A 17,172-nucleotide genomic window follows, 5' to 3' on the forward strand; every position below is an offset into this window, starting at 1 on the left:
ACATGATGAGCTATAACAGACAGTTCCTTACAGCACTGAAGGATGATGGTGGAACTGATGGCAATGGCACTGTTCTAACAGAAATGGTGCATGGATCACAGTAGCTGTTCACTGATGTGGGATAATTCAGTTCTGCTATTCATATTAGGCATCTACATGTGACAACTACTGATTATGGCTTGGCCTCTTGTCAAGATTTCAGCTGTTAAATGTACATGACTGGGAAATATTAGTGAGAATAAACCAGTTTTCACAAAATTCCTAAGAGATGTCAGTTGTATATCAAACTAGTAAAGCTGTAATTGCTGGTAAATCTGTAAATGTTAAATGTCTTTTTCCATAATACCAAACTAAAATCCACAAACGAGTTATCCCCTCAGTAAGAACATTGAGACAGAGGGAATCTTTCTTAGAGAAACTTCCAGTCAAGGCACCAGCAAAAAAACAAAACATTTAATTCTGATATGTCTACTTTGGACTTTGGATTGCTAGTTTTGACAACAAAAATTCAGTTAAAAATTCTATTTTTACAAGATATAAATATTCTGCTGCTGTTATATATCTGGCTAAGGGCTTTTTTAATGACAGCGCTAACCCACCTTTAGTTCTATGGAGAAGACAGATATTTTAGACTATTTTTAGACACTGAGCAAATAACTATGTCCTGTCTTCTTCACTGCATTCACATTAGCAACAAATTTATAACCATTGTAAAATATATTCATTAGATCTCCTTAAAACTTTATCTGGAACACTGCACTGATTTTGGTTTCATTTAGTCTGAATACAACTAATAAGATATCTATATATAGTATCAATGGATTCCCTCTGGTTTTACCTTGTTGGGGGCTTCACTGGTTATTGACTCGGCCTTCAGGCTGCCTGACAGCCGTGAGTAGGAGCAACTGGGCAGCGTGGCAGTGCTACCAACCCTCATGTGATTGGACAGGGGCACATCAGGTCCCACAACTGGCCCCTCCTCAGTTGGTGTGTCTGTTGGGGTGCCCAGCTCTGGAGATGCAACTTCCATCCCGTTGGGGCCAGGGCCATTCTCATGCTCGCACTCCCTCCCATCCTTGCTGTCCCGCGTGAACGAGGAGCGGGAGATGACGCCGAACTTGCGCGTGCGCTTGCCGTTCTGCGTGGGGCTGCCCGTTGGTTCCAGGGGGGTGCTGTCGCAGTGCTTGGCACTCCCAGCACAGATCCTGGTGCCAACCCCGGCGCCGTTGCACAGATGGACAGGGGCCTTACGCTTAATTCTCCGTAGCATGATCAGATAGATGCAGCCACCATTCCAGCACTGATCCGCCAGGTAGCTGCGCAAAAGAGAAGGAACAACATATGGTCACTTTCCCAAACTCCAAAACCACAGGAATGCCAAAGAAATATACTAAATGCCTAAGAATGTACTAAACTAACTTTGTTAAATGCCCCAAAACCAAAATGTTTCAGATAAGTCTACATGCTTATACACACATGCTACATATTGCAATGCACAGAACACCAAAATCAAGGTAACAATTCAAATACCAGAAAACAGTTCCAGCAAGTTCCTAAGAACCTAACTGTTACACAATTTTAGGATTAGTGAGAGTGGATTAGTAAACCATTACTCTTCCAGGGAGGGGAACAGCAATAAGAAATCCATGAGCACTGTGCCAAACAGCCAGTCAGGTGCAATGAAAGAGTCACAGAGGATAAAATGGATACATAATAGATTACAGATCAGGTTCAGGAACCCTTAAGCTTAGCATTTTCTTTAAAGAGCTTTGGCTTTTTATCTTAAGCCGCAGGATAAAAACTTGAACATTTTGTTAGCCACATTCTAAATAACCTCATAAAGCCTGCATGACCGGCCAACCCCTTGGCCACCACTGAGAAGGATTATTGTTGCTATATATTAACTTAGGCCATCTAACATGTTAAAAAGAGCCACAGTCAATTATTTGCTCTGTTTTCCAAAGTTTGGACAAGCAGTGTCCAATGGTGTAACAATGGTGAATTTATAACAGACCTGGTTCTACAGAGGCAAAATCACATATACTTTACTATCCCCCTAATAAAAGAAATGCAGATCACATCATTAGACTGACAAAATTAGAAACAAAGAAACCTTGTGAAGAAAATTCAACACACATTGTGCGGAAAAGTCTTTAAATATCAGCACACAGCGGCACACAGACGTCAAAGTTATGTCCATACACTGACCATGTCTCCTCTATGACATTCTACAAGTATTCAGTCGGCATTAGGTGCAGGCGGATGATGAGACATGCTGCTCTAGACAGTTTGTCCGGCCTGAAAAAAGCACTGGGCATGTGGGTCTGCTACATATGACAGTGTTCTGACTCACAGTACAATGCTGATGGGATGTACCAACAAAGCATTTTTTTACATCCACAACACCACAATGAGAATACTAAGACCCTAATGAAAGAAAGGCATGTGTCTGCCTGTGTGTCAGAAGAGAGACACACAGGTTGAACTTCGATATTTGAAGAAGCATTTTAATGATGACCAAAGAATGCAATGGCCAGTCTTGGCCAGTATCTGTAAGATTATGAAAGTCTGATAATGCTTGGATGCTGAAACGAGGGAGGAAATCTTGAAGAGGCACTGATTTTTCATTATCTTCAGAGGAGTAAAACAGATAAACATATCAGTAAATGTAAGCTCCACTGTATGCAATAAATAATTTCACATGGAAGGCAAAACATTCTGCTAATGTCCTTTTCCAATAACTTCAACAGTTCACAGCAAACTGCATATCTTAAGATGAAAATAAAGAAAACCAAGTGAAGAGGAGGACCACAGTCTTTATTTATGAATCCTTTTCCACAGCACCTCCAGCTTTAAACTGTAACATTAACAAATGTAGTATAACTGAATGATGACACCCTGCTGCAGTAAATTAGATCTGTATTTATGTGTTTGTGCAATGAGATATGTAAATGGAATTACATTTGACCTCTTGCACAAAGTCTAAAAATGTAATGACATAAATAATACAACAAAGAGAGACATGTCGGAAACCGGAAGTCTGCAAGGACTCTGTCTCCCAGGATCTCTGGAATAATGCGCACAAGGAGAGGCCAGACATTCTTAGGCAGCCACTTTGATGAAATTTGTTCTTCTGACAGAGCTCTGTGTTGCTTCAAAGCTCCATTATGTTTTCAGTCAGCATGAGAATATACGAGTCTATGCCTTTACCTTCCTCCTTTTCATCCTTATCTAGCTAAAATGCCAATTCTTTTATCCATTTCTGCCATGGATCGGTTATATGTCCCAGTGTAAACAAAGACACACACACCCACACACACGCGTAGGCACACACATACACACTTGAATATCAATTGGTTTACCAGCTACAGCTCAAGAGGCATTTTGCTTGCGCAAGCTGATTGGACTTCTTCAAAAACATTATGTGCTACAGCCTCTACATTTACAATATACACAACTAAACTTCGAAAAGTATGTGCTGCTGTTATACAGCATGAACCAGCATTGTTACATAAACCGCTTATCTCACTCTGGAATGCCAACTTTCTTATTGGCCCTTTCACCGGAACATTTATATTGCTACTTCCATGCTAGAATAAAGATTACTGTGGAATCCTTTTGGATGCATGTCTAAACATCTTTACCCTTGACACCACTTCTCTGTTGCACTACAAACAGGTTCTCAGGGAAACAGGTTTCCTGGGGAGGAAACCATTGACATAAAACACCTATGTAGTATAAATAGCTTTATAGTCAAAGCATCACTAAATACATTTTAACTGATTTTACTCCATAAATTGCTTTGCACATAGCTTGGGTATTGTCTGCTGTGAGTAAAAGATCACAGGATTTGTAAAAACCATTGTAACATTGATCAAATAAGACCAATATCATTTACAAATCAGTGAAGGAAATACGAGGCATAGAAAGCTTCACAATTTAGTGGCTACAGTTCTCTCATCAAATGTGTGGCATACCCCAGTAAAGTTTAGTCAAACTTCAGTCATCACTCCCATCACCTTATGCCACCTAAGCAACCACATGTTCACCATTAGGCATAAGAAAGGGGGGCAGTACAGCACCAATCTGATAAAGACAAACAATGAGGAAGAAAAAAAAAGCAAGCCATGACCTCAGCTTTGGCACACTGACGAGGAATTCGGCTGCTGTAAAATGCTAATGGGGCAAAGTGAAACGAAACAGCAGTTTCAGCCCTTCTGCTCCTTGAGAGGTTGAGCCTCAGCTCTGTTACAGCGCTGGGGGGAGAATCCAAACAGACAGGCTTCGACATGTCTCCAGAATAACGGAGACCAGCACATGGCAAAACCGGGCCCTTGGCTTTCAAAGGCCACAGTTTCCTGAGAGTGCTGGCCGGATTGGGCAGTGAGGTTTTTAAGTTCAATGGAGTGATGAGAGAAGTGATGCGGTGATATGTCTGGATGGTGGCAGGTTGTACAATGTGCATCGCTATGCAGGGGTCATGGTAAGAAATTTGGACATGTTTTGAGACAAGGAATTATGAATTTGAATAGAGTTGGGTTTATTGTCCACCTGAATAGTAAAGAAACAGACAATAATATATAGCCTGGTGTTTTTGTAGGTGTTCCTATGTGCACCAACAGAACAATATCCAGAACTCATGCGTGCACCTGGCTATCAGATGCTTCAACGGATCTGGCATAATCCTGAGAACTGGCCTAAGCAATGCAAAGAGCTCATATTTCTTGGATTGGATCTGGATGGCGCATAGCAGTGCATCATAAGCTACCTACCGTTCAGCCAGACAGAAATTCCATTCGGAAATATAAGATTACGTTCACTCGCATTACAGCGGCACACTTTTTCTGTGCCCCTTCATGATCATCTTCAGCACGGTGTAGAGTGAGAGGAGGAACAATCTCCTTGAGCAGTGGTTTGGTGCCTGCCAAAGTACACAGACTTAAAGTAGACAATCTCCAGCAGGAGCAGGGGGAGCAGAAAGCAACATATGTTGGGCTGCTGTAAAGGTGGAAGTCTGGGTTCCTGCTGTGCTACTTGAGACACTATAGAGGAAATCTCCCAACTGTACTACCACTGGCCCATAGCTAAAGGAGTCTATGATTATTTGCCTTGACCACTGATCGACCAGCAACACTGTGGAAACAGTCAACAGATTTAAACATATTTAACAACCAACAAATGGATCTGTCTCTCTACTTAGCCGTCAAGGAATAAACATATGGACAGAACAGACTATGTCATTTGATATACATCTTAATTTGATTACATTCTTGTGCAGTAACCAAATGAGTCCTAATTTAACAAAAAATGCAGAAAGAATGTTGTTGCATAACAGTTAAAAGGAAATTTATGTGGATGTCTATAACTGTAATTCACATTGTCAATGTTTTATTATATTATGTCAAGGTCATTAGTAATAGAACAATTCTTTGTTGGAGAAATAACCTTAAACTCTTAACCTTAACTCTACATAAGATAAGCTGCTAAGGACCAAGATCGGAGCATAACAAAAATACATTTTTGAAATAAGAAACATCACCCATATTCTACAGCACATGGACTGGAGTCCACTTGCTCCACATACTATAATGACAGATTAAATCAGTATAACTATACCTCTCTATCCCGGCCAAGACAGGAACAAGCACATGAACCAAACAGATTCCACTTCTTATACATAATAAACTGAACCTGTTAAACCACCCCGCTGTGCCCAAAGAGACAAGAACCAGTATGATATAAAAGAAGCTAAACTGGATTTCATTAGCTCGGTGAATGAATAATTTGAAAGGCACAGATGTGGATGAGGACTAGAAAAACAGACATTAAGATTAGTATAGGTATCTTATAAGTATCATTTGGTCCACACAATACGTCTCATATTGTATATACCAAGAATCATGGAAAACATGTCAATCTTGAAAAACTAGCATATTAACAAACACGAAAAACCACTCTAATTCTGAAAAAAAACTACCAGTACAATTAACTTGCTACATTATGGAAGGGTCATTCTATTTCAGAGTACAATAAAGAATAGAAACAGAGCAATTACAATAAAAGTACTGTTTCATTGTAGGCACTGTCCAGCAGACCAACACAGTGCTGAAATAATACTTTAGCATGGCCATATAAAAGCAGTAGTTTAGTTGATCCAAACAAGGTGGAAAAGTTGACTTTAAGGGCAGGTGACCAAGTCAAACAGTGAAACAAAGCATAAATGAGAGATACTGCACTGCAATATCAATCAAATTAAAGCCACTGATATCATTACTATAGGCATCACATGATTCATCATCACATATCCAGTAAACTAACCTAAAAATGTTAAGAGGAAACAGACTGCACTGATAGTGTTGTCAAGCAGACAAGGGTTCTAGAAGGCTCTCTCAGCTGTAAGGCTGCAGCTGAGTGGAGAGAACTGAGACACACACAGGACTTCATTAACCACTGAAGTGCTGTGTTATGAGCTGCTTTGTGTGTTAAGGTGTCAATTTTGAACTTATTCAGAAACGGTCAGCACACTGCACATACTGTAGCTCCTTTACATATTTGGCAGATAAACCACAGAAAAGGGTTATTACAATAGAGAAAAATGCATGTACAAACCCTTCAGCAGGGCCTAATAAATATTTCACAGACTTTAGAAGAATGGTTTATGGTTAGTGTGTGCATGTAAGTCAGCTGACTGTCGAAGACAACATTAAGATTCTGTGTTTGAGTAGTTTGGACAGAACTGCTTCAGTAACCATCAACGAAAAGGAGAAGACAACCAGTAAATAGGAAGAACCTACATCTTAGATTGGTTCAGTTTGAGGACACTGCATTGCATCCAGGACTTTATTTCCTTAAGAAAATATAGTAGAACAGCTATGAAGTGGAAAACATCATTGCATAGTGGTGTGCTCCTGCATGATACTGTGCAGCCAAACTGTGCAATCAAACGTTTTTAGATTGAGAAAATCATCAATGTACTGCATAAGAAAAAAAATGCTAAAACTTGTAGGTAACCATACCAAAATAAATCAAGTCCAATACACCATAAGTTGCTTTTAAAAACCTTGTTTGTAAAGAGCACTGAACTAATACATGACATGCCTAATGTAAATGTGGGTTTTGCCATAAATGCATTATCATGTAACCTATGCACAAAGCTGAAAATAAATATGTGAGAAATGCAGCACTCAAAATTATTCAGTATTTGTTTGGGTTTTATGTGTCATTGGTTGTTTCACTGTTTCCCTACTTCTATTTTAAATTCCAGTCACCTTTTAATGAAAACTTAAATAATCAGGGAACCTTATGGACACTTTGCATTCAGAAAACACAGACACCATTAGCTAGATACAAGGGCTAATATCCTCCAATGGCCTTCAGTAGCTTTGCAACACATTACTGCTCATACCACTTATATTGGCGTACATTCATATTACTGCATTCAACATATTGACAATGTTACATGCCAACCACAGTTTTACAACTAGGGTTAAACTTAGCATTTCTATTAACTAATAGGCTAATTATTATTTAGGCAGTTAGCAAGGTATTCCTTGTCTTTGGTTTATTAGTCTTCCATCTTCAAGAATTGTCTTATAATGAAACCCAACATATAGACTTTTGCAAGATCTTATGGACATAGTATGTAATCAACCATGCAGAAAGGCTGTAGCAGGAATGAAATGCAAATCCAAAATGCTCAATTTAAGTGCTGAAATTAAAATGGAAGAAACCCTGGTCTCAATGAGCTGACTGGCTAACAGTGACTAAAAAGAGGATGTAAAAATTTATATATATATATATATATATATATATATATATATATATATTTATTTATTTATTATTATTATTTTTATTTATTTATTTTTTTTAACCATATGAATCTTCAAAAATGACTTTCCTGACATTATTTATTATCTACACTGAAGTTTTGCTGTCTCCCAAAAATAACTAGTGTCACAAAGCAAAGCCTGTAGGTTACAGTTCAATAGGCTGCAAACAGCAGGTCAAGTGTTATTTTCCTTAAATTGGTGCCATGACCCAGATCATCACTGGTTAGAGCTCATAGGTCACCAGGAAAGCTCAAAAAGGAGGTGGGTCAATATCAAAAGAATGGAATCACACATATCAATCTTCAGACGATGAAATGGCTAATGTAGAATCGATTTCTGACTTTTACATTACATAGACAGTTATATGGGCAGAAAACAACCTGCATAACTTCAGAAATAAAGACTGATTTTAGTCCTTTAGTCCTCAGTTAAAGCTCTGACACCATAATTATGGTAGACATGTTCAAGCTTTTGTTTTCTTCCTTGGTATCTCAAGGTTTGAAAGTTTTTTATCCAGTTATCAGTTTCGTTATTAACTAAAATACTCAAATAGCAGGATCAACCAATTCACATCCAAGACAAATACTGTGAGCCTTTCTCTAAATTGATTTATAACTGAAATAACTGATTTCATATATAATTAATATAATGATTTAAAATGAGAATCTGAAAACTATCATACCTTTTGGGATTAGGATTTGGGATTATATGAATGAGAGAGCATAACCTAAAGTGTTAAAGTACAACTGCAGGGAAGACATTCTATAGTGTGGTGGGGAACTGAAAAAATAATCTCAGCCTTATTAACCAGACTAGAGAGAGGAAATGGTGCCTGCCACAAGCCCCTCTGCAACTAGATTCATCAGACAAAACTTGCTCAGATGGGGAGCAAGATTTAATTACGCAAATGTTCTTTGGAGCAGAAATCCACCCTCAACAACATCTAAAGGAGCTTCATATAAACAAGTCTGTGTATGTGCCAGTTAGTTCAAGAGTCTGGTTTTCAAAACAGCTGACCAATCTGGTAGCTCTGAAATGCCAGCTAACATAAGGTTCCTATTATCATATCATCATCTCAATGTAATTAGGAACTCGCTCAAGTCAGTGTGTCTGGGAGACCTGCAATGGAGAGAAACTGAGGATGAAAAACAACAATAGGGTAAATCTGCTATATGCAACACCAACCATAACAGCCCACAGGAACAAAATTATTACTACTTTATTTTAAATACAGTGCATCAAAAAACAAGTCACTAGAGACAATCAAGAAAACAAAATAAGGTCAACTCCAAGTCAAGTGTAGAGCCAAAAACAGCCAGAGCCAAAAACAAACTCACAAACTTAAACAAAGGGACCAACAATGCAAAACATATCAGCCTCTGAAATTACTTTCACACCAGAGAAAGATGGTTTTCTACCTCTAAACCAGTTGGTGCTGTGAAAAACAAAAGATAATATGATTATTTAGCATAACAAATATGACTCAAACACAACCCTTTGTTACATATACAACTGAGGCCAAACTGTTGCCATTACACTTTCAAATTTTCATATTGCAAGAGTTACAATAAATACACATTATTAACAACTAAAGAGTTTTAACAGGGCTTTTTTTCTGCTTTCTCAGTAGCATTTATTGTTCTATCATGACAATAGTTGTAAAAGTGTTAAAATAGCCTAAGGTCATTCAAATAAACAGCAGCAGCAAATGCATTATTTTATCTGATTCCTTTCAGGGAGGTAAATTTGTAATTATGTCTTGTGTATTTCTCATTTGAAGCTATGTGGACCATGATAACACATGAAGCTTAACTGACAGAACATAGGCTAATCATAACTTACACTGCCATCATAATAATAGTCAGAAAAATCACAATGTTCCCAAAATTGTTCAGCTCTGTTTCTGGCTAATACTAGCAGATCTCCAAAGTCAAACTGCAGATAGACTGAAAAAAGCAGACATCACAAAAACTACCTATAACACAATTTTCAGGAAAATAAAAGTAATGCTCTATATACAGATTATATAAGAGCCTTCAAAAATTCAACCAGTTCACCCAATAAATCACCAAAAAAATAGTAAAACGACAGGGATAATCGTCAGAATGAACACAAAGTATAAACACAATAAAATGGTAAGATTAGGCCTACCATTCTGGATTAACATTTAACAAACAACTCTGTGAAGACTGCAAATAGATCTAATTAATGTCTCTCATGGAATAGCTTGTTGTGTCTTTGAATATGAAACATGGGCTTATGTTCATTCACAAATGTGAGCTCATGACATGGTATTCTCAGAAGTCAGTGTAAGAACAGGGAGAAAGCAGAGTATCCATCTTTGTCTAGTGCTCCAGGGGAGATTATGTGGCTCAGAGATAAGAAGATTTCTCTGCTCCACTTACCCACTACGCCCATAGAAATAGAATGCTTCCCACTACAGTGTACAACACTCCCAATATATGCAGCACACGATCCTGATTTATTTTAACATGAGTGTACAAGAAAATATGCAGTATGAATATGACAATGTGCTTTTAAAAGTGATGTTCTATGTGCCTTTAAAAGTGATGTTCATTAATTGGTTAAGAGTCCAAGTCCCTGAAATAGACTATCACTTACTAATTTGCTTGTTACTGTTAATGTTCTCCTTAACAGTAATTGTCAGTGACATATAATACTGGCCATATATGAGGAATGAAATTACTATGCATAGGCCTATAATTGAGTGTGTCCAAGATTGAGGATTGACCACACAGAAAAAAAATCAACAGGCTATCCTTATATAATGCACGTCCATTTCTCGAAAAAACATGGCAAATGCTTTGAGACTGAAGTACGATGGAATTAGCAACCAAAAAAATAGCCAATACATGAAGGACTGGTTTACCACCACTTCGATAATAACATGTAAGAATATTTAACTAGCTACAGTTTGATTTAAACTAGGTGAGTGACAAATGTGGTAATAGAAACGTATAAGAATTAAGATAATTAAGTAATTTAGGATCGTATTCCTAGCCTAATAGAGAACCAGACGTGTCTCACTTCTAACGGTTTTAATTTGTTCAAATAAACCAGCAGAATACTTGAAATCAAACATAGGAAAGATAAAAGCCAATGAAACCATCACACCTGAAACGTAGCCGAGCTGTTCAACAGAATACAGTATTACTTTAGTATATATAAGTTACAGAAATGTTTTCTACCTTACGTTTTTTTACTGTTTCATCTTCACCTATGACTCCAAACAGCGACTTCGCTGACAGCCGACTGGCACGTTGTTTTAACCGTGAAAAATTTCTGGTTTCATGAGTTCGATAATCCGCGAAGCAACAGTCGATGTGAAAAGATTTTTAAACGCTTTAGCAATTAGATATAAACCTTTCATCAGCTCTTCGCTGCGTTATTCTAAACTCTATAACCGCTTTTTTTCCACGGTGTGTCTGCTGAAGGCGACAAGGACTTGTGGAAAGGCTGGCGGGCTCCTCTGTCCTTGGTTCTCTCGCACACGCACACAGTTTGAGCGCTGCAAGATTTTCTAATGCGGACGCTTATGTTACTAACACAAAAAATCCTTTGTAGCATATCTTCACCTTTTTCAGAAGCACATTCCAACTTGAGTTTGCTCAACAAGCGGTTTATCGGAACTACAGTGTCAGATTATATTCTTTCCTTGGCCCGCCCCTTCCCATGACCAGTAGTCTGAGAGTCTTTTCATCTGGCAATGATGTACACATAATGGACATAAATTTCTCAGGGCTCAGTAGAACGTATCCCATGAACTGTTTCAACTTTACGTGCTCATAGAAAATCATATAATATTTGAATTATGTTTCCGAAGAGTGGGATAACTGCTTTTGAGCAACTAAGCCCTGAAAGTATAATGTGCCTTAGATTGCACGCACTTGATATTCTCATTAAAAAAAAGATACATTTCCTTGAACACGTTCTTCATCCTGTTGATCTGTTATATTCTTCCAAAGACCATAACACTCCCACAGTGTACCAAAGGGCTCTCTAAATCTTAACTCCAAAAGTAATAAACTTTTTATAACTTCTTAGGGTCATTTAATCACATGCTGGGGTCATTCATTATCGAGCATGCTATAAAATGACACGCCAAATAATAGAACATTATATTTTATGTAATTAAAATGAACATTTAACATGTGTAAAAGATCTAGGATATTGGGAACTAAAAGTGAAGGCTCATAGCTGTCACTGAACTATAGCAGAATGTTTTTTTCTTGCATCCTGTTACTTCCTGTTTTGAGTATGACAAGCCATGTAACCAGACATGTGACCAATAATAACTTAGTAGCATAAAGGACATGTCAAAATATTACTTTGTGTAGCTATATGATTTTCCTGAAGGAACAAACTGTTAATAAAAACAAATAAATAAAGATGCCTATATATGAGCTATCCCAGATTTCTTCCTATGTTGCCATCTATCTGAATTATATGTACTGCAGATTCTGAGGAATAACAAAAGTTATGACGAGTTATCCATCAAGCAGGTATCACGATGCTCAACTCGATCTTCAGATTTCCACTTTATCACTTCTTTATGAAAATCAGGTTCCACACTATGGGAAATGTAAGTAGGATTGCACAAATAAGCTTTATCAACAAACAAGGTTTAAGTTAGGCTTTGGAAGGGAAATAGCAATGCAAGGGTGTTTCAGGTTTGTTGAGGGATGTTTCCTTCAGTTGTAACCACAGCTGCATTCTTAGCTGGTGAGGTGAACAACACGATTTTTTCTGAGTTTATGATAGTGGCAAGTCAGAGAGAGGGACACTTAAAACCTGTATTTTCAGACAATTTATCAGAAAGAATGTTTCTGTCTGTCTGTCTCTCTGTCTGTCTGTCTGTCTGTCTGTCTGTCTCTCTCTCTCTCTCTCTCTCTCTCTCTCTCTCTCTCATAACAAAACTAGACTGCAACTGAAAAGAAGAAAATACCCTTTACCATATTTTACTATTTAGGCCAGAGGAGACTCTGCTTAAGAGAATTAAATTACATCAACAAACAAATATCACAAATGTCTTTGCTCTCCACTGATTTAATTTCCATAAGCGGCACCTGAGTTTCCACTGGCTGGCTGTCTCCTGCCAAAGTCTCTTTTCATTACACAGGACATCTGAGCTCTGGCGTCTGTCTGGGCACACATTCTTCACATAACTGAAGTTTTGTGGGGAAATGTCCTAAAGACACTAACATCATTCACAACCCATACCCGCTCTGAGAAGACGAGGAAGTGTACTCGAATGGTACTAGAATATACAGAGTGGTCCATAAGTAGCATGACCACATTGATTATAACAGGACTTGAACTGACTATTAGGCTTTCTTTCATGGATATTAAGCTTTAATGTAAGTATATTTCCTTCTATATTGAATGAAGAATATCACAGAGGGAATGATTTCTTGATTTGTTCAAAGTTCAACATAAATTGGCTAAAACCCAAGGCAAAAACAATTTTCATTATGTGATATCAACTAGGCTAATGGTTTAGTTTAAAGAAAAATTACAGTGACCATTTTTTAGAGCCATGATCACATGATTTCATTTGAATGTTCTAAATTTAATGTCTGGAGAAAACCAAGTCACTTTGAATATTACTTCAAATATTTGAAAATACTTTTGCGTTGCTGCCATCTTGTGGACAAAAAACTATTAGTGACTACTACGGATACGCTGTTCCAATGTACAGTAATAAACATGATATGCCTTGCAACAACAGATGTAACAAAATGTAAAGTAACTACATATTTTAGATGATGTCAGAACTGATCACATACTAGAGATCAGCTCTAGAAGGAAAAGGTGCACAGGATTATTTTTGCTTCAATCGTAATAATCACCTCTGCATGAGACCACGTCTAAATAACTGAACTTCACTCCTGTGACATCAGAGATTACACCCTTTACTCAAATAAACAACTAAACCTAGTGTCAGAAGAAAACATAATTTGAAAAACACAAAGGTGTCTGAACACCTGTCAGTGTGTCTGACCAGACTGCAACTGAGCCTCAGGAGCGGCAGTGTTGACCTGTGCATGTCCTTATATCGGCAGTCAGCAACATCATGGCCTCTTCCACGTTCTGTTGCCCCTGCTGCCTGCTTTCTACAGCCTTGCTTTAGTGGACATTGATTACAAGTGCCACATAGCCAAACATGTTGGAACATAGAAGACGGGTGAAGGTGGGGATATTAGGATTGCCCTGCCCAAATCCCCCACCCCAAATGTGGCCAGGAAGTTTTGTGGAGCTTTCCTGCTTATTTCTACAGTGAGGTCCTATGTACACTACAATAAGTATGCCATGAGGTACAGTCATGAATAAGCAAACCGCCATGTGGCAGTAAGGCCCTTCTTTGTGGAACTCAAAACAGGAATTTATACAACATATACAAAGGGCTGTCAGGAGCACAAAGCATCAGGTGTGTGAGTGTGTAAAAAAAAAAGTGAAAGTAAAGCGACCTTGAGTTTGAGAAAGGCACTATATAAATGCAACTAATAATAATAATAATAATAATAATAATAATAATAAAAAAGCTATTCACTGACCAACATATATAAAGCCTACTTCTGCCCTCAGGCATTACACAGCATAGAAACAATGAACATGAGCAGAAGCATCAGCTTCTAGTCCTTGCCTAAACTCTGCTGAGCTATATGCACACTCCTGTATAATCAAGACTGCTTTGCTTTTTTGTACAATGAAACTCTGTTACAGCTATTACAATACTGCACTACTGTCACTCTATGACAGTTTGATGCTAACCACGACAAGCTAAAGCATCTGTTAGCTATGCAAATTGTTTGGTGTTCTACATCTACACTATAACCGGGTGGAATAAATTCACTGACCACTGAATATATTTGAGAAGATTTAAATTTTGAGGGGTTTTTTTATTTCTTTTATTTTCTCCCATTTTTCCCTATTTTAGTCATAGCCAATTCCCAACCACTACACAGCTTTCCACGATTACTCCACAGCTGCCAAGCAAGGAAGGTGAAGGCTGTCACATTCTTCTTCCGAGACACATGCTTTTTCAAATTACCACACGTACAAGGCCGGGGGGAGGTGACAAAACACATTCGGAGGATGGGGTTATCCACCCTTTCTTAATGCATGAGCTCACAGATGCCCATGATTGGTTAGTCTCAATCTGATTGACAGTGGAGAGAGAGAGTATGCCATCCCTCCCTCTCTAACAGCACAGCCAATTTTGATTTCTCAGGCTGTCAGCTATGGATGGCTGTGGCATCATTTGGATTCAAAGACGACACTGAAATTCATTAAAACTGGTGAGCCTTAACTGTAGACAGTGTTAATATACCAATAATATGAACTATAACTTTTGAAATGAGGAATGCACAGAGAGCACTGGATACTGTGCAATAATAGTGTCAGTTCAGTTCTTATAATACCACAGCCTTAATTCCATATGAATGCTTTGACCACTGTACCACAACTTTTTATTAGAACATTTTTGGTTAGAAACTTTTGTAACCTTTTCGATTACAAAAAGCAACAAACCATGGATGCTGAGAAGCCACTGTTCAATCAAAGAACTGTCAACTCTTTTACTAGCCCGTAGCTTTTCATGTGAATCAACTCATATCTTCCACTGTGGGAACGTCTCCTTGATGTACCACATTTCAGATGAGTTACGGTTTGGTTCTCTGTAAGCCATGGGAAAAGTGCAAAGTCAGGCTTCACTTATGCCAGGGAGACTATGGCAAGCATAGCCCTTAGTTATCCATGGTAAAGATGCTTACCACTATGAGTTGGCCCACAGAGGGAAGACGCAGACAGGAACAGAATTAGAGTTCAAAGCAAACAAAGAATACAAGGGCTAACTTACAGAAGGGGCTTTGACACTGAAAGCAGGCAGATCTCACTAGTCTCCATGTTACTAGAGGTGACACTTGGGTATAAGGTTAAAATCTATTTGCAGTGGACTTGGGATTGTGGTTTTGAGAGGACAGATAAATTGATTGATGGTATGCAATTAAAATCACTATGGCGCAATGGCACAGTATATGTCTATAAAAACTAATTATGACAGAAACTGAGACTGACAATTGAGAATCATTGTAGTGGGAACCTTAATTTAATTGTCACCTTGATTCTAAAGTGCCTCCTGCCAGATATTTGTGGTTAATTTCAGACTACATCCAAGATCTTTGGAAAATTCTTTTAAAACAGCTCTTAAATGAGCAGCAGACTGTACAGAACCTGTTTGATCCAGTGTTTGTGGTTTGACATTTCTTAAACAGATTGAGCCTTAAAACATTTTCTGACAATTTCTCTGAATTCAGAACTCCAATTTATGGAAAAATGTGTCATGGCTCCTATAGTGTTTTTCTAACTGTATCATTCCCACCCTCATAAAGCCTTCTCCCACTGACCATGTGGAGAACACTTTGCATTGCCTGGAGGAGTGCCACTGAGCCATTTTCCACAGACAGATGCTGAGCCAGGCTATAAAAAAAGGGAAAGTCATCCAAAACTACAAGAAGACACATTAAACTTTTCTGGAAATTTCTTTTAAGGCCCTTTTTTGTACTGAAAGTATTAACATGAAAAGCACTTGATTCAGCTCAGCACCTTTGAACATTTTACAACCAGGCAGAGTTCTTTCTAGCCCCAAGGCTCACTCATGTCAAACCTATGGGACCGAGCACCTACAGCGCTAGCTACCCATTATAGACCTCCACTTCAACTCAGGGAACAGTGAAGGCAGGGCTGCAAGTATCCACTTCTGTGGTAGTGCTGAAGGATTCATCCAAGGCCAACTCTGTATTTGGTAGTTCTGACAGCCACTGGCACAGGTAAGATGAGAGGAGAGTCTGGTGAAAGGAACTGATTCCTGTGGTCAGACCTTGGATTTCCTGCTTAGACCAGGTTCATTTTTGTCCAGTCTCAAATGTCACTGCCTGTGATATCCTGATCTAATTTCAGATGTGAGAATCTGTGGTATTAAACAATCTCTGTTAGTTTTTTAATCCTTGCCACCTGTAAAGTCAAACAATGCTGTCTAATTTACACACATCAGCCTATTATGTATAAAATAAAAATTATTCATTGTTTAACTTGTACTTTGTAATGCTTTACTGCGGTTGAAGAGGCTAGCTATTTTTCTGAGCACAGCAGTCCATTAGGATATCCTGATCTTGTAAAGGCTGTAATTTGATCACTGTTTTAAGTTTCAAATTCTCAGGGACCTGAGCTACAATAGCTTAACCTCAACGAGCACCAAACTGGAAACTAGAAGGAAATATAATACTTATCTTTTTCACATCCACCACACTAAATGCGTTTATGG

General features: G+C 38.3%; 1 protein-coding gene across 2 annotated transcripts in view; it reads right to left on the reverse strand.

The window, feature by feature from the left end:
• Window positions 1–17,172, reverse strand: part of pdzd2 (PDZ domain containing 2) — a 55,046-nt gene that overhangs the window by 31,267 nt on the left and 6,607 nt on the right. The window contains exons 1-2 of one of the 2 annotated variants that reach the window (XM_035530018.1): window positions 11,044–11,453; window positions 839–1,316 (exon numbers count right to left, since the gene is read on the reverse strand). In XM_035530018.1, coding sequence (XP_035385911.1) covers window positions 839–1,270 — 432 coding nt within the window. In that variant the 5' untranslated portion in view covers window positions 1,271–1,316; window positions 11,044–11,453. Of the gene's footprint in view, window positions 1–838; window positions 1,317–11,043; window positions 11,454–17,172 lie in introns of those variants that run through there. The other variant, XM_035530017.1, reaches the window with a different exon arrangement.

The sequence above is a fragment of the Electrophorus electricus genome, chromosome 9, assembly GCF_013358815.1.
Source record: "Electrophorus electricus isolate fEleEle1 chromosome 9, fEleEle1.pri, whole genome shotgun sequence".
In the NCBI taxonomy this organism is placed as follows: Eukaryota; Metazoa; Chordata; class Actinopteri; order Gymnotiformes; family Gymnotidae; genus Electrophorus; species Electrophorus electricus.